This window comes from Aythya fuligula, chromosome 10 (assembly GCF_009819795.1).
Source record: "Aythya fuligula isolate bAytFul2 chromosome 10, bAytFul2.pri, whole genome shotgun sequence".
NCBI lineage: Eukaryota > Metazoa > Chordata > Aves > Anseriformes > Anatidae > Aythya > Aythya fuligula.
The window spans coordinates 20169209-20190990 of NC_045568.1; the positions used below are offsets into that span (position 1 = coordinate 20169209).

The following is a 21782-nucleotide window of genomic DNA, read 5'->3' on the forward strand; positions in this document are numbered from 1 at the left end:
GCAATTAAACTCCCCGATTTTCTTTAAGGCGTTCTGGCTTTCTAAGAAGCTTTGGGGGGGTTCCCAGCAAAATGATGAAATGAGCTCCAAGTCCCTCCTCATGAAACATTTACGCAGCAGTTCAACTGGGAAAAGATACATCAACCACAAGGAAAAAGCTTCGCAATTAATAATACATTAGAGAAGTGAGATGGAATGGTGTGCGAAGTGACTGACCTGCTTTAAAAACACTGCCTGGTGTCGTTCTAGCTCCTCGTTATAGAGCCGCCCACACAAAGCCACCCAGAGGTAGGCACCTGCCCAGGGAAGGAAGGGGGAGCCCCGAGACGTGGTGCTATCGAGGAGCTGGTTTATTGCCTCGGAAAAATGCAGTTGCAATCAGCAGGTAAAACGATGCCTCCGGGTCAAAACAAAGCCTTTAATTCTGGGGTGCTGTGTGCCAGCACCACGGGGACTGGTGCAATCGCTGCTCGCACGGAGCTGGGGTTTGTGGCCCCCCCACGAGCCTGCAGACACACTTTTGCACCTGCAATCACTTACACCATTTGTGCACGCAATTATTCTATCTGCATGCGTAATTGGGAGTGCATTATGCAAATCACCAGTTCTGGATGTAATTGGCCATTGGCTTACCCAGTTGCTCGCTGGCAATTTGCATGTGCAGCGCCGGCACCTTTCTGAACAAACCCAGCCCGCTCGTGCCATTTTGCAGATAACTGCGCCGCGTCTAACAAAGCAGGCGAAGAGAAAACCTAGCGGTGTTCCACCTCGCCAGCAAGGAGTGCCAGCTGAGCGAAGAAACCTGTTGGCACCAGATGCAAACTGCAAAGCCTCCTTCTCTATTTAACTCACAAAGGAGCGCTCAGCAATAATCACCTCTCCCCAAAATTCCAGCTAACCAGTGCTATTTTTACAGGCTCATTTCAATCTCACATGGGCTAGGAGTTATTGCTGCTGGATCACAGGGCAGCAGATCCTCACCTGCCAAGGCCCTTTTCTTTTATAGTTACACGACTTTACAGGAAGACGTGTTAGAGTCCAGCAGCACAGTTCGGGGTAATGGATTATGCACACACTGGGGACGTTAAGCAGCTTAATGCTGGGATGTCTGCTGCAGAGAAAGCACGCCGTGACACGCGGGGCAGGGCGCCGACAGCCGGGTTGGTTTGGTGTTGTCCAAAGTGCCCTGCCCAGCCCCTTCAGATGGTTTAAGTGGTGGAAATCTCCTTTTTTCCCGTGATCATTTTTAAGGCCACTTGGGCAGGAGTGTTGGGGAGGAGTACCCAGTTTTTATTTCTTTTAATTCCCATCTCGGCGTTATTCTCATTCCAACATTGTAAATGTTGTGAAAACTGTCTAGAAATGAAGACATCAGATTGCAGGATTTTAGTGGCTGCTGTTTTGTTTCCTTTTTGTTTGCCGTATAGGTTTTAGGTCCATTGGGTTTATGCCTTTTAAGCTTTTCTCAGCAATCAGAAGAAATCAAGCCTTTTTTTTTTTTTTTTAATGAAGCTGGCATTTCTCAGCATAGCGTCATCTAGAAGCATGAATTTTAAAACGAGCACAAACTACCAGTCGTTACCCTACAAAACCATGAAGTTTTACGGCACTCCCAAAATTCTCCCAGCGGCACCACAAAACAAACCTTTGGGGTCAAAGATAGAGATTAGGATTTAGCTCCTAACGAGCAGCCCTTGAACAGGACAAACTCCACAGGACCCCGTGCTGAAGCTCGGCACGCAGCCTGTGCTGTTATGGGATAACTGCACCTGGTGCCAGCAGCTCCGGGGGGGCTGTGAGGTGTCCCCGTGGGTCCCCAAGGCCATGCTCCTGTCCCTGCCCCGGGCAGGAGGTGAGCCCGGTGCCAGCTGTCCCCGAGGGGAGCCGCACCAAGGCAGGGATGCTGCAGCCATCCCCGCCTGCCTGGCAGCTTGAAGGCGTAAGCTGCAGTGTAAAAGTTTATTTGTGATCATTTGGCACTCTTGGCAGAGATGGGGGCCTGTTGTGCATGTAATTTAAAACAGCAGAAGCCTGGAACAGCGACAGCGTCGCCTGCAACGACAGGCAAGTGCTCAGCTGCTCACGAAATCAAGTATGGAAAGCGCCCGTCCTGTCCTGTCCTGTCCTGTCCTCCAGCAAGCCTTCGCTTCGCTTCTGGGGTTGTGCGTACGGAAGGTTCGGCAGCACTCCCAAACACCCAGGCAGGCCTCCTTGTCAGTGGCACTGCCAGAGTGCATGGAGCACAGAGCAGGAGCCATTCCCCTGGACATGCATCCTTGTTAAAGGGCTGGGAGGGACACGGCCACGTTGGGGCCAGGTGTGGGGCAAAAGAAATTGCTGTGAGAAGCTGCGTGACGATGGCATGCAGCTGGTACCATGTGCAGGGACCCCAAGAAAGGGAAAACGCATTCTCTGTGCTGAAACAGCAGAGAACAGAAACTATACACCGAGTATTTCCCCAGAAGCATCAGCTATGACAATACTTCCACGCCAGTGACACAGGAGATGGGTGAAGTCACACCCTGGGAGCACAGCGCTGCGGGAGGCAAGGCGGCTCCTCGGGGAGGTTTATGAGTTCCTTTGAAAATTCAATTTCCTTGCACATGAAAAACTTCACTTTTAATGTTACCCAAATGACCTTTGGGGCTTGCAGAAAAAAAAAACATAAATCGTTGCCTTGAGAGGAAATCTAGGGCATCAATTGAAGACCACATTTGCTACACATTTAACTTATTTTTAAACTCATTTTAAGCCTTCCTCGCTATAAATTGTTTAACTGCTGTTGAGGTAATTTCCTGGGAAGGTAGCACGGCAGCATTTCCAGCAGCTCCAGGAGAGGCATCAAGGGCAGCTTGCCTGGACAGCATCACCCAGCCAGCTCTGCCTGCAGGATCACGATGAGTTCAGGTAGGGACGGAGGGTGAAACCCTCCCCGATAGTTGCCGGCTGCCTGGTTTGTTGGGGGTTTGTCAGTGAAAGCATTCGGGCTGCTGAGGTGTGCAGAATTCCCATTACCTTATGTTAATAAAGCACATGCGGAGCGAGGCAACATAACAGCCTCCCATCACGGCCTTCCTTCAGCTAGCTAAATGCATAATAAAAGGAAAGAAGAAACAGAGATTTAAGGCTGTGAAGAAAAGCTGGCTTGTATAACGATGCTAAAACGCTGGTTGGCCTCTGGCATTGAGCTCCCCATTCTGTCTAGCCCAGAGCTGCTGAGAACCAAGCGTGGTTTCAGGCAGGAGATGCTCTGAGGACACGCGGCTTGGCATGCCCCTGCTCTGCCCTGCGTGGCTGAGGGTAAACCTGAACAGCAGGGCCTCTGCAGGCCAAGGGCAGGCACAGAACAGGAGACGCAGAAACGTACAGGTCGGTAACTCCATACTGAGACAACCAAAACCAGAGACAAAACAGAAACCTGTGAGGGAAGGGGAACAGAACCCAGCCAAGGGCTTACAGGGGCGGTTTGAAGCCCTGAACGCCAGGCTCCAACCACTCAGAGCCGATGCGGTATCCCATTTTTCTCCTAGCTAATTCATCCATCTCTTACTCAAGCAGCCACAGAGGATGCATGAATGTGATTTCGGTAAGTAATACCGCTTCGCTTACCTCAGGAAAGCGATCCTATCCCTCAGTGCCTCGACTGGAAAGGGGCTGCGCTGAGCCCCGGGGCACCGGGAGCTGCTGCACAGGTCAGCAGGTTTCTGGCCCTGCACAGGACAGAAGCTCAGACCTGATGCTTCTTGGCAATATTTTAACCCACCGAGGCCAGCTCAGCATGCCCCACTTTGGCATTGCACCTTCAACCTGTGCATCAGGAAGGTGGTAAAGCAGGGATGGGAGGGGAGGCGGGGGTTACCTACCCGGGTGCCCCATCTTCTGGAGCTCATAAAGAGCCTCCAGTGCAGCCAGCAAGGGAAGGACAATGCTGTGACCTTCCAGCAGCTGTTCACTCCGAGACCTAACGAAGCACTAATTAGCGCCAGGAGCCCACACCGAGGGCAGAAAGCTACAGGAGAGCACCTGGTTGTAAGCACCTTAACGGGAGGCCTGGGCTGTAGGAAAAAATGAGGTCAACTGCGGTTGTTCGGCTTTCCTGAGGGAGTTTTTAGAGGTAACTGCAGAAACCCAGCACACAGGGACGGACAGATGGACGGACAGAGGGTGCTGGTGCCCTGAGGAGGGGGAGCAGGGGCAGGTGCCGGCCTCCTCCCCTGGCCATGGGTGCCAGGACACGTGGGGAAGGGCACGGAGCTGCACAGGGGGAGGCTGAGGGCGGGCATCAGGCGAAATTTCTTTACTGCAGGGCGCAATGGGCTTCGCGGGGCGGAGGTTGGTGCCTGTGTGTGTGACAGCGCTGTGGAGACATCTGGACAATGCCCTAATGAGGTGCTTTAACGGTCACTGCTCCCTGAGGCGGCCCCTAAAGGCTTCAGGACACTTCTAATGTAAGTGCCCTGCCCTACAGGCCCGTAGGGGCAGGGTCCCGTTGGTGCCAGAAGCACCCCGGGGTGCCCCTGTCCCCCCTCAGCCCTAGGGGGTGCCCGGGGGCCGCCTCCCCTCAGCGTCCCCTCAGGGAGGGGCGCACAGAAAGGGGCGGGGCCTTAACGCGAGGGGCGTGGCCTGAAGAGAGGGGGCGTGGCTGCGAGGTGGAGGCGTGGTTGCGCACAAAGGGGCGTGGCTGTGAGAACGAGGGGCGTGGTTAAGCGGGAAAATGGGCGTGGCTAAGCATCGCCCCGCCCCTCCGAGGCGGCTCAGCCAATGGCGGCGCAGCGCGTCATGTGACTGCCGGCCCCTACCCAGGTGCGCGCCGGCGGTAGCGGCACAGAGCGGGCGGCGGCGGCGGGCAGCGGGCGGCTCCGGGGGCCCCTCCGGCCGCTCAGCGCCGCCTCCTCCTCCCGCAGCCCTCGGCCGCTTCCCCCCCGCCGCTGCATGGAGCGCCCCGCCGGTAAGTGCCGGGCCGGCACCGGGAGGGGAGGGGACGGGCAGCGGGGGGAGCTGCGACCCCCGTGGGGATGCCCCCGGTCCGGCGCATCCCCGCGGGGGAAAGTTTTTATTATTTTTTTTTTTTATTCGCTATTTTTTATTATTAAAAAAAAAAAAAAATTCCCTCTCTGATTTGCATGCGAATGGGAGCGTATCCCGGCAGATGTCTCGCCTCGCCCATTCAGCCGCAGGGGGCTGAGGAGGCTGCGGTGCAACAATAGCCCCTGGGAGCCGGCGGGGAGGCGCAGTGCGAGCGGGGCCGCCCCCTCCTGAGGCCGGGGCCGCCGCTCCCCGCGGCGCTGCCGCCTGGCCCGGAGCCCCCGGGACACCCCCGGGACACCCCCGGCCCCGGCTGTGCCGGCAGACCCCGAAACATCCCCGGTTATCGGAGAAAAACCGGTGTTTTTATCAAATTTCGCCTAGCTCATCGCGCTAACCAGCCTTTATCCTTTCAACTGTGAAACCCTCGGTGTTATTTTTTCATTATGGGGGCTGTGCTCCTGCTGGGAGCGCCCAAACTTCGCAGCAACAAAGTTGGGCTCGGGGCTGTGCGGCGGGGCCCCGGGTGCCCGAGGTGCCTCGGCCGCAGCTCAGGGGAGCGCTGCCCAGGGCCATATTCCCCCAGCGAAGCCTTCCTCGCCCTGCCACGATCCAAAACCTGGTGCCCGGGCACCCGGCGAGGCGCTGGGGCTGGGTGCCGGCTGCCCCCGAGACGTGGCGCAGGCAGGAGGTGATGCTGCAGCCTTTGTTCGACTTCGCCCCGGCATCGCAGCCCTGCGGGAGCCCAGGAAAACTTTTGCTCATCGCTGCCTCGGCAGCAGCAGGGACACGGCGAGGAGAGCGCTGGGTGGTGGTGGGGATGCTGGAAGCACCTCCAGTGAATCACGGCCCCACCGAGCAGCGCGGGGGCTGCGGCTCGCCGGGGTCGGCAGCTGCCGAAAATGCAGTTTGTGGTACTGAGGCTACCCAATTTCTGCTGGAGTTGCTGGTGGCCTTGATGGTAGGGGTGATGGAAATTCCAGGTTAATTTGAACGAGCATTTTTGAATTATAAAAAAAAAAAATCCTCTATGAATCATTATGGAGCTTCTATTTCTGTGCAAGGTATCAGTGAGTAAAGAAAGGGTTTTTCACCTCGGTGAGCAGGTTAGAGCTTTCAGGCAGGTTTTTTCTGCCTGTTCTGGAACTGCTGCTTGCCCAGGTGAAGCCTGGTCCCAGGCTGGGCTTTGTGTCGGGCCCAGGCTAGGATCAGGCAGCAGAAAGAGACAAAACTGCAGAAAAAAGTTGAGTGCCATTTAAAAAAAAAAAAAAAAATGCTGTTAACAACCAGTGCCCTTCCATAAATCAGCGAAATAGCAAGATGATGGAAATGTTTACTGGGGAGCCCAACGTTCTCAGAAATAAAAAATCACTCTTTTCCTGCAGACTTGATATCTACAAGGATGACTGTTCTTTGAAGCCCTGATTAATATAAATGAGTTGTAATTTTCTGGCCAAGCCATCCCAGTTCACATATATTATTCCATTGGCAGACATGTGGTCTCCACAGCTGTCCCCTCATTTGTGTATGAAATGGAAACACTGGTGGCATTTGTAGGTTACCATAGCTACACGAACAATACACGTGTGATACTTCATCCCTCCAAGCTCAAGATTTTTTTCTGGCAGACATTTTGTAGACATAGAACCAAAGAAAATCTACAGAAAGTTTTTGGAAGCGCAGGGATCCATTCGCCCCCTGTCTCTGTGTAACACCACAGCTCGTGGTGAGCCTGTGTTTCAGGCTGATGCCAGCGGATTCTCTCTGCCCAGCTGGGAACGCCATCCTGCAGGATGAGGTTAAGTAATTAGCGGGGTCAGGCCTTTAGTGCTGTGGCAGACACAAGATAGGATTTTCCTACAACCAACCTGTAGCATAGCAAGGGCTGGGTACAACCCAGCGGTGGGCTCCAGCGGGTGCCAGCCGCCTGCCCAAACAATGTTCTTGTTTTCATCCTCATCTGCAGCCAACACCTACCTGGCTAGGTGAAGGAGATGGGTGCGTAAAAAAAGGCATGAGGCTGCCTAAGGAACAGCTTTTGTTGGTATGTGATAAAACCAGTCAGTAATCTTGCTTCCCTGAGACCGAGTGCTTAAACTCTGAGAAGAGAGAGCAGAGGGCTACTTTGATAGCAAGCAGCCTGCTGAGCCTGCACTGGAATTAGCCTGATTTCCTGGCTTCTTTTCTTGCAGCTGAGGATGTTTAAGCCCTCCACTAATGGGCTTCATGAGGCCAGGAACAGGACGTGCCTCTGGACAGCTCTAGGAGGCGCCCAGATGAAAGTTCCTCCCAACTACATCCTCTCATTCATTGCTCCATGCAACTTTATTCAAAATTTGTTTTCCAATTTGGATGTCATCTTTCATTTTTATCCATATGGCACTTAAGAAAAATACTGGATTGGCCTATTTTGTGTTGGCCTAATTCTCTTCCTCTTAAAGACAGCAGAAGTCTTTGGCATCAGTGGGAAGAGAATTAGTGTCTGCTCCTAAATTGTGCTGCAAAAGGTTAAATGTTCTGGTACCTGCACCTTCTAATTCAGGTTTTAATTGGGTGACATAAGCCAGCCTCTTCTTGACCTTCCAGTTGACTGAATTCCCAAAACAATGGCAATAATTTTTACTTGGAGTACAGTTTCTGAAGATCAAGTATGCCAGATGGGGTAGATACCCGATTTGTTCTGGTTTTGTTTATTTTTACTATGATTATTGTTCAGAGACAAGGCAAAGCACCTGTAACTAAATTTTGAAATACTTAGAAGGACGCTGTACTGAGAAGGCTCCTAAGTTCTCCAAGTACCATGGAGAAACGGCTCTTTCTCTGATTTTCTTTGGCAGGATGATCTTGCTATGTGATTGTCACACAGTGCTGACCTGGAGCACTGCAGGACAGGGCTTTCCCTGGCCACTTCACAAATGTAAGTGGCCCGTTTGATACTGGAGGCAAAGGGCGCTAGCGTGCTTTAGTTAGGAATTTCAGAGGCTGTCAGCATCTCATTTCCAGGTATTTAACTTAACGAACTCTGTGACTACAGCACTTCTGCATCTGTTGACTGTGATTAGGGCAGGAATCCCAGCTTTGTTTTGCAGCCAAGCCTCCCTTGAGGCAAATGGCAGTGGGTGCTTCTGGCTGAAGCAGCGCTCGGCCTGGTCCTGCAGTGGGCACAGCCCTCACCGTGTCCCCGTACGTCCCCATTCTGAGACCGCCTGATCCACTTCAAGGCAAAGGCTCCTCTTCTACTACTGGAGTTCAGTACATGCAATAGAATCACAGAAGGGTTTGGGATGGAAGGGACCTTAAAGACCACCTGCCACAGGCAGGGACACTGCCCCCTAAACCAGTATGGTCAAAGCCCCGTCCAGCCTGGCCTTGAGAACTTGAGGGACGGGGCCCCAAAACACCATGTGCTCCTTGGTCTCTCTTTGTAACTACATTTCTGCAGTCAACATAGCTTAAAAGTCATTAGCAAAATATGATCTTAGGAGTTAATCGTTCTGTAGAAGTAGGTTCCCACGGAGCTCCCTGTGAGCTGGTGGCCGCAGCAGCACAGCCCCGGGCAGCCATGACCCTTACACTTGCTGATGGCCTGGTCCTTCTGGACAAAGCTCTGTTTTGCTGTGTTTTTCATGGATTGGCCCACAGCATGGCAAAGAATCAAAGATGAGCTGCTAACAAACACAAATGGTATCTGGGACAATGACTGAGTTTGTCCAAAATCTGGTAGACTAGCATTTAAAAAAAAAAAATCAGAGCTTGGATTGTCCTTTTTGTAATGTGGAGATGTTTGTCATTGTTACAATGGATCCTGCATATTCCTTTTTCATGCATCATTTCATTTATTTGATTAAACAAGTCCAAAAATACCTAGCAAATGCATACCTTGCTAATGTGCTGCATATAATTACTGGGATGCAGATGAGCTACTGATTGGCCTTGCTAAATTTTTAAATTACAAATGATCCATCACTCTAACAGAAATAGAGTAAATATTGACAGTTACAGAGATCCACCACTCACAATAGACGCTGCAGTGAATTGTAAATGCATTACAAAAATAACTGACATTACCTTACAGACGAACAACAGTTAAGGGAAGTAGTTGGAAAGGAAAAAAGACCTTTGGAGCAGGTCTTTAGGATGAATTCACCGTAGTGTGAGGCACTGAGCAACGACAGATGGATGTTCTCCATGAATTAGTTGGCAAGTAGGTTTTCCTTTAACTTTTTGTCCCATCTAAGTGAAAGAAGTCTAGTATATAAAAATTAAACACTACTGCACCTGGATAGATAGCCTTAATTAGGTTAAGATTTACCTATAAAGGTTTAATAACTTAAACTTTTGAGAGAAGTAACTTCTGTTTTCTGCGCTCTGCAGCAGTTTTGCAGGCAGTTATGAAATAAACCCATCTGCGGAAGAACTGCTGACTTGGCAATGACAAGACCGAGGACTAAAGCTAACGGAACAATTTACAGGTCTATTCTTAAACATACAAATATATTATTCATATATATCCATCGCGTGAACTCCTCAAAGCAAGAATCATGATCTGATCTCTGCATAAAACAGTCTCAAAATGTAGGTGGCAGTTCAGATTGAACAAAATAGCTAAATACAGACTATTAATATTTTGTCCAGTCTCAGTTGACTGAGATGTGGCTTTCCAATGGCGTGGTCGATGCCCTGCTCTGTGCTTCAAGCAGTACTTCTTTACCGCTTGTGGAATGAAATAATGATGGAAAATGTGTATTTTCTCACTACAGCGTAACTGATGTTATCAGTTGTGAGTGGAGGACGTAGCAGGCCCAGAAAAATGGGAAACAGAGAAATAGGAAAACTTGATGTAGAAACCCACCGCAAAGCACAGCGAGCCTTGCTGGAAGTGGCAGCAGAGGGTCATTTAATACAGCCATCTGACTGCAGAGAAAATAACTTTTTTCACAGATCCGAGTAAAACCTTACCACAGCCTACTACCAAAACAAATCTCTGAGCACTTAATGGAATTACTTCTAGCCCATCTCAGCTTGGTGGAGTTCCAAACCCTTGTCTTGGTGCTAACAGCCTCTGTGTTAGATCTCTCAGCACCTCCCGTGATAAATCGAGTTGTTGTTCCTGGTCTGTTCTCAGTCTTGAGTGAACAATAAGGGGTCTCCGTATCAGGCCATTTGATAGATGTTTTTATTAGCAATTATATGTAAATATAGCTCAGAAATAAAGAATTGGATCTCGCAAGCACATAACTCCTGGAGAAAATCGATAGAAGTCTATTTTATTCTAGGGGCTGATGTCCGTTAAGCACACTACACGTATAATGTGAGTAGATATAGATGTAGGCTAATAATAAAATATAGATTAATACTTAATCACTTATAATTGAAAACTAAATACATAGTGCAGCCACGGGAAACAGAGTTACCAAAGGAGCAACAAGGACCAGCAAAAGGAACTGAATTTCTTTTTTTTCCTTGCTTGAGGATACAGGACAGAAGCTGTATGGGACTTACTCTGTACACGTGTGTACACACACACACACACACACACACACACAGTTCTCATAACAAGTCGTATGCGTTTCCTAGAGCCCGCGCTATTATGTGGTAGTTTTAAAAATACATACTTAGATACCGATGCAGTTCAGATTTTATTTATCGACTCCCATTTCTAGCAAAATGTTCTCTGGCATCACTGCTGTAGTAACAACTGCTTACTGCTGGGGTCTTCCCGTCTGCGGGGTTCCCGAATGACTCATAATGCCGGAGCTTGATCTAGAACTGGGTGGGAAGTGAAGTAATCACGCTGCCAGAAAGCCAGTCAGCAAAAAGAGGGGAAGAGGATTTTCTGTTGCTTGGTGAAAATCCTGTGGAGTTCTGGCATCCATTTTTCTTGTGGTTAAAAATATTTCTTCTGTGCTCCTTATTTTATCGTTATTAACACTTCACTAGCAAAGCTGCCTCGTCTCACAGAGCAGTCAAAAAAACAAACCAGAAATTCAATTCCAAAGCCCAGCCCCATCTCCTAATTCTCCTGTTCTTTTAGCGCTAATTGGGGTTTGTTGTGGTGGTTGCTGGTTTTGGTTGTTAAAATTTTAATTTGGACTGTACTGACTGATAGTCGCTGCCTCCTCGTACCCGCGCTGCCCCAGCCGCAGGTAGCCCCATGAGTAACAAGCTGTTCAGATCCTTCCACTCGGATCAGAGATGTGGAGCGTGCCAAGCCCAAATTCTGCCCCTTTCTGTTCTTTAATTAGAAGACTCAGTCAGATTTCTCTAATATTTGTCTTCTTTCATTCTTTAGCCAGCAGAAACGCTAAATGCAAAAAATAGTTGGAACAGGTCTTCCAAAATTAGTTCTGCTCTGTAAATTTGACACTCTACAACCTAAAACCAATTAGGTTTAAATTCTCCCTAGCATTTAAAATATACAGAGGGATATGAATACATTACAGCGAGTACAGTTGGAAATGAACAAATCTCCATAGTGCTTCATCCCTCATCAAGCCCAGTATCTCTGAGCTGTTTGCAGCGAATATTTGGGTGTGCTCACGGGTAGCAGGGAGCTTTGCCACCTCTGTGCAGCCGCCCCAACCGCTCAGCACCTCTCAGGGCGAGGGCAGGACTGGGGCAGGCACCTCGCTGCCCAGCTTGCTGCAGGTACTTGGCTTTGCAGTGCAAAGAGCAATGAGGGAAGGCTCCTGGTGTTGGCTTTTAACCCAGTGATGGAAACTGTGTGGCTGGTTGTCAGGAAGGCCAATCTGCTGAATTAATTTCATCTGGTAAATACGCAGAACGAGGCTGATCAGCGGGGGCATGGTTCTTCTCCAGTGAATGAAATAAAAGCTTTACTACTGCCTTCGTACTGAGTACGAGCAGACCCTGTGTAGGAGGAGTGAAAACGAGAGGCACGGGCAATAAAAGAACAGCCTACATTTTCTCAAGATTTAACTGTTTCCCTATAAAAATAAACATTTTCTTATGAAAATAAACATAGAAATTAGATAGCAAGTTGAGTTTCCAATGCACGACTATTACTACTGAACAAACATATCTTTTTAGGTTTTCGAGGCTTTTAAATGCTTTTATGAGTTTCTCTTTGCTAAAGAACAAACAAACAGACTATATAATTTGACAGCCCGTTGTTCAGAAGCACTTATTATTTCTGATGTTTCTAATGTGACTTATTAATGGTAATTTGCAAGAGGTTTTCAGACAGATGACAGGAGCAGGGGCACAATTCCACGGCTGATTTGCTGGGCCATCAGGATACAGGGACTGAGCTCTGCACTGGAGCCGTCTCCCTGTGCTCAGGATCAGTACCTGAATGAAAAGAACCTCTCTGCTACAAATTTACTTCACTATTTTAATGAAAAACATTGTATCAGATGCAAGTCTTAAAAATAAGCCCACAATAAATTACAAATTTTAAAGATGTCAGATTTAATATGTTGTTTCTGCGGTGCGAGTATTATGAAGAGGACGCTCTTTGCATTTCTTCTACGGAGATAAGACTGGTATTGTTCAAAAGAGTCCAGATAAAGCATGCTGAGGTTGTCTTCTGGAATACAGCGAAGCGCTTTCTCATCAGAGCTTTCCCTGCTTCCCCAGAGCTTTCCCTGAAATTAAACACTGACTGTATTTTGATGGAATGTGCGAACAGACAAAAAAGAGGAAGATACAATTTTAAAAGCAAGGCATTACTTGCAGGAAAAAAAAATAAAACACAACAAAACCTTAAATATTACAAATCCCTGAAGATGTGTTTTGAAGCTTTCAGACCATTATTACATGTTCTAAAATCCCTTGTTTATGTCTCTGCTTTTAATAACAAACTCGGATTTTCAGATCCTGGTATACATTTTTAACTGACTCGCACCCTTCTAGCTTGACTTCCCTGTGTTTTATACAATTCCGTCTTGTGAGTATCTCATTTCCTGATGACATCTGAGACTTTAAAAACTTTAATATAAAAGGCTTGCTATCAGACACGATTCCTCAGTGTTTTTCTAGACAGACAGGACCGCACTGGTGAATTTGATTCCTGGGAGAGGAGCTCCTTCAGCAGGTTAGCTGTAAGTGTCCCTGCCCTTAACCCCAAATCCAGCCTCCTCCTCTGGGATGTGCGCAAGGTCACCGATGCTCTTGGCTGCACTAAGACCCGATGATGGTACCCCAACGCTCCAGGCGACATTCGGCATTGTGCTTGTTGTGTAACCGCTTAGTGGGCGCACGTACCTGTACGCAGGAGCTTTCCTGGCACTGAGGAGGGGAATCGAGGCAGCTGCACGGGTCACTAGCACAACAGCACAATGGACAGGTTTCCAAAAGGAACCTGGGTTTCCAAAGGGTACCTATGTTACTGAGGTTCAACACATGAGAATGGCACCGTGGGGAAGCAGGGAGGTGCTGTGGGTCAGTCCGTGCTTCTGGCTCACAGCAAGTGCAAAATAAGTCGCTTGTCTTAGCCTGAGTAATTTTCTTCCCGTATCTGATCCCTTAGACTTTTACCTGGGCACATGTAGCATACATGGCTGCCTACCCAGACCTGTGCTGATGCTACCTGCAATGTGACAGAACTCCTGCAAGAATGAGCCCCTTGACTGTGAAGAGGGGCAAGCTGTTGTGTGGCAGCACTGCTGTTTCAGGACAGACATCCAACTGTCCCCGTGCAACCTGTATTTCCTTTTTCAGCAGTTTTTAACAGTGACCACTAATACAGCTGCCACGGAAGTGACAATGCTTTGCCTTCCTGCAACCAAGACAAATTTGACATCAATTTCTGTAGCTGGGCAGTTAGCTATGAACACTTTTGTGAACAGATTCTTTTAGGAGTATTTCTCCATGGTGTCCCTTTACTGCACTGTGGATTTAACCCTACTGTTTTTTGGATCTCCCAAACACCTGGAGGACCTCTAGCAGCCTCCAGCAGGGCTGCCGGCACACACCTCTTCCCACCAGGCAGGAAAGCTGAAGTGAAGGACCTTCTGCTCCAGAACCCAACGCCCCCCATTTCCCTACCCTTCTGCTTTCTTTGGCCAAACAAATTCTCAGTATTGAGCAGTTTGTTGAACCTAGCCAGAAAGGGAAGCTATGCACAGACTGGTATTCGGGTTCTCCCCAGTGCGTTTCCAAGAAGGAAGACGCAGGAATGATGTGAACTTTTTCTGTCTGCAAGAAATATGAACAAGCTGATAGCCCAGAGAGCAGCTGTGATTTGCTTACTGGCTAAAAGGTGGTTTCTTAATGCACTGGGTACTGAGAGGTGCTATGGAAAATGTATTTATTGAGCCCCTGGAAAATAATTCCCTCCATCTCTCTCCTATAAAATTAAGCAGTATTTCTGCTGATACCAAGTTAACACCTGTAATGACTGTTGTGGTGGGCTGGTGCACTAGGAAATAGGATTGCACTGAACTAGGAAAGGTACAGGATGCTGGAAGCTGATGCCCAAAGCCCAGAGCTGCTGCCGAGCTTCTCCAGGAGCAGCTCACAAGGCCAGGGCAGCCTGCAGCTTCCACCACTGTCTCACACCCCCTCAATATTTAGGGGAAGTTTCTCCACCCAGTATTTTAAACAGAAATACATTTTTAACACACAGTTAAAACAAGTGCCAAGGATCACAAGACCCCCATTAAATATTATTTTCAGAAGAAAAAAAGCTAAGATGTTCTGACCTGATCCATCTATTTACTTATAAGCTTGTAGTGCGCTTTTTCACTGAATTTTTAGTTCCCCAGAGCGATGGATGTGGCTGTGCAGCACAAGCAGCAGGTACAGCAAAAGTCCATGGTGTGGCTTTTCCCTTACGCGGCGGCCTCTTGACCATCATCCACAAAGCACGGCATTAAAAGGGACCGGGGCATGTGGAGCTGAGCAGAATTTACTTTTTGATTGCGCTGCCTTTTCATTTATAGCCTCATCCATGCTGCCCTGGGCTGGAGGAGATCGGAGACAATAATGTGCGGGTCATCTCTAAAGAACATTTCCCAGTTAAAGAGAGTTAAATCCATTGGCAGTAGAAAATAACTAGAGAAGAGAAATGTCACTGGTAACTTGTAAAATCATACGTCTGCAGTGACCAAACCCCAGAAGTCTGTTCAGTGAACCCAGAGATGCCTTCTTGCCGAGGAGGAACAATAAACGCACCGTGCAAGTAAGAGGATAGAAATATTCAACAAAGAAAGGTTCCAATTATATATTTTTTTAAATGTAGATGTCTTCCCACATTTTAAAAGAAGCTTTGAAATCTTTTTCGGGCAGTTTCATTTTTAAAGTATTACACAACTCATGCAACTACATCAGAGTTAAATCAGCGCTAAGGCATCCGCAGGAGTAGCGCTTTCGGAGGCAGGGGCTGCTCCCTGCTGTCCTACCTGGAGCAGAGGGATAGGACAGCCTCTGGAGGAACGCCTCTTTGGAGCCACATCACCTCCTGCAGCGGTACCTGCGGGGTAACTGGAGCCAGAATGACTCAGTGCACATCAGCTTCCATCACTCTGCAGTAATAACAGATATTGTTACTTTTACAGTGCTATTAGGATTATTTTTTTAATGCAGTTAATGTCTTAATTTTTGGATCAGTTGGAAGTTACTTGACAAGGAATGCTTGTCCTACGTTTGGCTTTCCCCCCTCCAGTGGGGTCTTCTCATCCCAAATTGAAACATTCGCTACCAGACTGAAAATCTAACTCAACAGGGTCAAATGCTTTCCGCCTACCATTCCTGCTTCCCTTCCCCCAACACACACCCACAGAACACGTCAACATGCCAACCGAAAAATGCTCTTTGGTGTGTGCTGCTTACAGTGTATAGTAACCTGAAATAAATACGGTGTCATTGTTCAATATGCTGACCAGATTGTGGAATAAAATTGTAATATAAATGTCGTGCCTGTTGCCATTATCTAGAGGACTAGAACTATTTTAAAAGTTGTGTTTAGTTCTGTTATTTTATATAGCAGTGTCTTTTGTGGGCTTTGATTAGGTTCTGGTTTTTAATAATAGCTATTTCCCTCTTTCTACTATTAGTCTACCCGTGCTACATTCTCACAGACATAACACAACTTGATTATTTCAGTTACAAAAAAAAAAAAAAGCCCAAATCTCATCTGGATCCCTCAACTGCAGTCACCATAGCACGAGATACAGAGCGTCACCTCAAATTCTGAGAGGCCTGATTTATCAATCATTATTCAGATTTGTTGCGTGCCTTGCTCAGGTATCCTTTGTATTTAATTCAGCCGCCACCACAATCACCAGGGGGAGAAAAACAGCTCATCCAGCACCACCGAAAGCAACGCCCGCCTCTGAGCTGGAAGTTCAGCAGTGGTTGCATTGAACGGCGCAGACCTCGCGCTGCATCGTTGCACATACAGGAGAAAATCTCATAATTGTATCCGTGCTTGTTACAGCACAACAAATAGATGGGTTTGCATACAACAGACTGTTTCTTGTAGTTTACCTTTTCCACAAAGAATTGGAAAGATTTTATCAAGTTTAGTCGTTTCCTTGAATGTGTGCTTAGACTCACAACACAACAGGTTTTCTGGTGTACACTGGACACCATCGGGTTAATTTAAACATGCTCTTTGATGAGTAACTTCAGGCTAAAGAGATACGAATCCTGTGGTTTATACAATGCACTGGAATCGGGGTAAATAATCCACACGTGACACAATGCAGAACGAGCAGCTAAAATAAGGGCAGTACGTTCATTTAATTACATTTAGTGTTACTGCGTGGTGCTTAGCTGGATTAAGTCTAAACTGTTATCTGGAACTGATCTGATTAACTTTGATGAATTTTGGCAAAGTTCTTATGCATTTGGCTTGAAACTTATAAAACGACATCTTCCTATCCCATACATACCTGAAATGCAAGGCAGTGGGACTGCGATGGCAGCCTGTCTCTACCTGGGATCGTGTTCTGAATGCTCCTTTGGGACCCACCCATCCCCACACGCATATCCTACATCCTTGGCACTTCCCAAGCTGTTCAAACAAATATTGCATAGTAAAACTGAAAGATATCTGAAAGTTTTATCTTCAGCTGATTACATGTATTGTTAGAACCACTTGGGAACTATCAGAGTTCCAAAACGTACACACTTCACCAAGTAGGAATTTTCCTAAGAGATCTAATGTTAATTTACTTAAAACTGTCTTCAGATACTTCTCTTTAAAGGATGAAGAAATCAAAGAATATACTAAGTGTATGTGAGATGAGCATAACATATATCCCTGTCTGTTTTCAGGAACATCTTCAGGCACCGATTTGCAGAAGATCCTGGGACACAGAGGAGCGGCTGAGAGCCTTCAGACCATTTCTTGTCTTCTCTAACCTTAGAAAATCGACTTTCATCTTCTGGATGACCAAGCCTTTCACCCTAAATTTTAAGCTTTACATTTTCTTCCTGACAACAAATTACACGCTCAATTTATTGTTACTTTAAGGGGCTGGAGAGCTGAACTCACTAGCTGACCAGCATGGCTAAGATTAGATTGGTTTTAACTGTTTGCCAGTTGGTGCTAGAATTGTTGATGAATTCACTAACTGAGTCTTCCGTACAGAGCAATGAATGTCCACAGCTTTGTGTATGTGAAATCAGGCCATGGTTTACACCGCAGTCAACGTACAGGGAAGCCACAACAGTTGACTGCAATGACCTTCGCCTAACAAAAATCCCCAGCAATCTTTCCAGTGACACTCAAGTCCTTCTGTTACAAAGCAACAATATCGCAAAGACCACAGACGAACTCCAACAGTTGTTTAATTTAACAGAATTAGATTTTTCACAAAATAACTTCACAAGTATCAAAGACGTGGGGCTCTCAAACCTTACTCAGCTAACGACCTTGCACCTGGAGGAGAACCAGATCACGGAGATGACTGACTACTGCTTGCAAGACCTTTGCAACCTTCAGGAGTTATATATAAATCATAATCAGATCAGCAGCATTTCCGCAAATGCATTCTCTGGCCTGAAGAATCTTTTAAGACTACATCTCAACTCCAACAAATTAAAGGTTATTGACAGCCGTTGGTTTGACTCTACTCCTAACTTAGAGATTCTGATGATCGGAGAAAATCCAGTGATTGGAATACTAGATATGAACTTCAAACCACTCTCCAATTTAAGGAGTCTGGTTTTGGCAGGTATGTATCTCACAGACATCCCTGGCAATGCCTTGGTGGGCTTGGATAGTCTGGAAAGTCTTTCCTTCTACGACAACAAATTGGTAAAAGTCCCTCAGCTGGCGCTTGAGAAGGTTCCCAATCTAAAATTTCTGGATCTCAACAAAAACCCCATTCATAAAATTCAAGAAGGTGATTTTAAAAACATGCTCAGATTGAAAGAGCTTGGAATCAATAACATGGGAGAACTCGTTTCCGTCGATAGGTACGCGCTGGACAACCTGCCCGAACTCACCAAGCTTGAAGCCACCAACAACCCAAAGCTGTCTTACATACACCGTTTGGCATTTCGCAACGTTCCTGCCCTGGAGAGCCTGATGCTGAACAACAATGCCTTGAATGCCGTCTACCAAAAAACAGTGGAATCCCTCCCAAACCTGCGTGAGATCAGTATCCACAGTAACCCACTCAGGTGCGACTGTGTCATTCACTGGATCAACTCAAACAAAACCAACATCCGTTTCATGGAGCCTCTCTCCATGTTCTGCGCCATGCCTCCCGAGTACAGAGGGCAGCAGGTGAAGGAGGTGCTGATCCAGGATTCAAACGAGCAATGTCTTCCAATGATCTCGCACGAGACCTTTCCAAATCACTTAAACTTGGACATCGGCATGACGGTGTTTTTAGATTGTCGGGCCATGGCAGAACCCGAGCCAGAAATTTACTGGGTCACTCCTCTGGGAAATAAAGTAACTGTTGAAAGTCTCTCCGACAAATACAAGCTGAGTAGCGAGGGTACCTTGGAAATCTCCAACATTCAGATCGAAGACTCGGGGAGGTACACTTGTGTGGCTCAAAACATAGAAGGCGCTGACACGAGGGTCGCTACTATCCGGGTGAACGGGACGCTCTTGGATGGTACCCAGGTTCTGAAAATCTACGTCAAGCAAGCCGAATCGCATTCCATTTTAGTTTCTTGGAAGGTTAACTCCAATGTCATGACTTCCAATTTAAAATGGTCATCAGCTACTATGAAGATTGACAACCCTCACATTACATACACTGCTCGGGTCCCCGTTGATGTACATGAATATAACCTCACGCATTTACAACCATCTACAGATTATGAAGTGTGTCTAACCGTGTCAAACATCCATCAACAAACACAGAGGTCCTGCGTTAATGTTACAACAAAAAATGCAGCTTTTGCGCTAGATATTTCAGATCAAGAAACCAGCACTGCTCTTGCGGCGGTAATGGGATCAATGTTTGCCGTTATTAGTCTTGCCTCCATTTCTGTTTACATTGCAAAAAGATTTAAGAGAAAAAACTACCACCATTCCTTGAAAAAATATATGCAAAAGACCTCTTCAATCCCACTGAACGAGCTCTATCCTCCACTTATTAATCTCTGGGAAGGTGACAGTGAAAAGGACAAGGATGGTTCTGCAGAGACCAAGCCAACCCAAGTCGACACATCCAGAAGCTATTACATGTGGTAACTCAGAGGATATTTTGCTTCTGGTAGTAAGGAGCACAAAGACTTTTTTGCTTTATTCTGCAAAAACGAGAAGTTGAAGACTTTTGTATTTTTGACTTTGCTAGCTTGTGGCAGAGTGGTGAGGACAGGTGGATATTTCAGAATTTTTTAGTATAGCGTATCGCAATTGTTTGACACAAATGGCAGCTTCACCTAGCTCCCAGTTTCTTTTTTTTTTTTTTTCTTCCTTCTTTTAGTTATTGTGCTAAACTTAACGCTGTTCTAACTACAGTGCTGAATACAATTAATGAGAGGCTGGGGTTACCCCGTGATTCAAAAGTAGCACAACCCCGTTCCTTTGAAGCCATCAGTAGAGTACAGTATCTTGCAAAGCTAACATACAGTTTTGAAACTGCATTGAACTAGTTTTGTAACACTGGTCTGAGGACTCAAACCGAGAAAAGGAGACCCTGAATGATGTTAGTTGACTGTACTGTAATGTTGTATCAACTGATTTGAATGTTTTTGACTTTGAACAATGAATTATATTTTCATTTTCTTTTTGTAGTTGTTGAAAAGGCTTAGGTAAAGCTAACAGGCAATAGAAAACGTACATCCAGTTTTTTAGTGTAACAGACTAAATGTTAATTGTTCTCTTATTCTTTTTATTATATTTAGTAGACACTTTTGAAGAATACTAGACTTTTGTTGTGCTTAAGCCACCAACACATGGTGTTTAATGAAGGCGGAGCTATAATAAATTTAGTTTTGTTCTGATTTTTTATTTTAGAAGTCACAATAATGTATTGGTTTTAGATGTCACTAGTTTGACTGGTGATCATGTTTTGACATAAAATATATCCAAAACGTTATATAAAAATATTGTGGTTTTCTCTTGATGGAATTACACTTCAAAGTTGCAGGGATGTTTGTTTGTTTTTTTTTTAAACACATTTTTTTAATAGCAGTATTTTCTGCACTGGATGCAAAATATTGAAAATAATTTAGAAATATATATATCAGTATGGCTTTTAGACTGTAACATGCAGAATCAAAACTGTTTGGCATAAGGCACACAGCAAAAAAAAATCATTGTGAAAAGAAGAAAAGTTTCCTTTTTGTATATTCTTCTGTTTGTATTTTGAGCTAAGACAGAAACGAAGCTGACATTTAGCTGTCATTATGATCAGTTAGAAAAACAAACAACTCACTGCTACCAAGCTGAAATAAAACAGTTGAATTCTGGCATACACATTAAAAAAAAAAGAAAAAAAATGTGAACTGGATTAATGTTCTTTCAAAAGCAGAAATTAAGATAGCTAAAACTATCAAAACAGTAAAAGTTTGGGTCTGATATAGAACTGTATTTGTTACAGGCTTAAAATTAAGCAGTACTCTCAGTATTTTACTGAATTAGTACACTAAAAGTGGAAAACCTCCAAAAGCAGTGGTGTTTGTGTGCAAGCACTGGGTATAATCTAAATGCATAATTTGCAGTTGAACCTACAGAAGCTTTGTACCTTGTCTGTTCTGAATCCACTCAAGTTCTCAGCAGGGACTGCACACGAGTCACAAGCAGGGTGGGTTTCTGGTGAAGCATTTGGTTATGGTTACACGAGATACTTAATCAGCAAGCACAGAATTTTCTACGCTTTATGACCACTTTATGTCAGTGTGCAACCTTTTCAATGTTTTTACATACCAAATAGGTTTGTGGTGAGTAAAAGTTAATTGTTAAAATAATGGATGTGCCTGGATCTTGGGGTTGAAGTTTTTTAACTCACTAACTTACCGAAAAAATAAAGAAAAAAAGAAAAAAAAAAAAAAAGACAATTATAGAGCTCCCCCAAAAATTTCATAGACAGCTTCAAACTTCTTTCTCCTCTACAGCCAACTGTCTGAAAATGAGACAAGTTATCTGCATAGTTCACTAATACAGTGCTTTGGTGCAAAAACTCCAGTATGCGTCTCAGAGACATGCCTTGTTGATCTTGCATTTCAATGTAAAGCTCAGTGAAGGTATTAATTATGCATTTAAATCAAGTACTTCTGCTATACACAATATTTTATATGTTCATGAGATCTCAAATTTTTAATCACGATAGTTGTATGTTGGGATTAGGCAGGTGTCTTTTAGTCATGGAGGAGTAGCA

General features: G+C 46.0%; 1 protein-coding gene across 2 annotated transcripts; it reads left to right on the plus strand.

Annotated features, from left to right (window-relative positions):
- Window positions 1-365: 365 nt before the first annotated feature.
- On the plus strand, window positions 366-20551 carry LRRN1 (leucine rich repeat neuronal 1). Of its 2 annotated transcripts, none has more exons than XM_032194303.1 (2): window positions 366-385; window positions 17269-20551. In XM_032194303.1, the coding sequence occupies exon 2, from the start codon at window positions 17501-17503 to the stop codon at window positions 19649-19651; it is 2151 nt and encodes a 716-aa protein (XP_032050194.1). In that variant the 5' UTR covers window positions 366-385; window positions 17269-17500; the 3' UTR covers window positions 19652-20551. The 2 variants fall into 2 exon arrangements, with proteins under 2 accessions (XP_032050194.1, XP_032050193.1); XM_032194302.1 differs by lacking the exon at window positions 366-385 and adding an exon at window positions 4842-4948.
- Window positions 20552-21782: the final 1231 nt, after the last annotated feature.

Bases quoted from the DNA above. Each gene is read 5' to 3' on its own strand.
- LRRN1 (XM_032194303.1), top strand. From the start codon at position 17,501: ATGGCTAAGATTAGATTGGTTTTAACTGTTTGCCAGTTGGTGCTAGAA.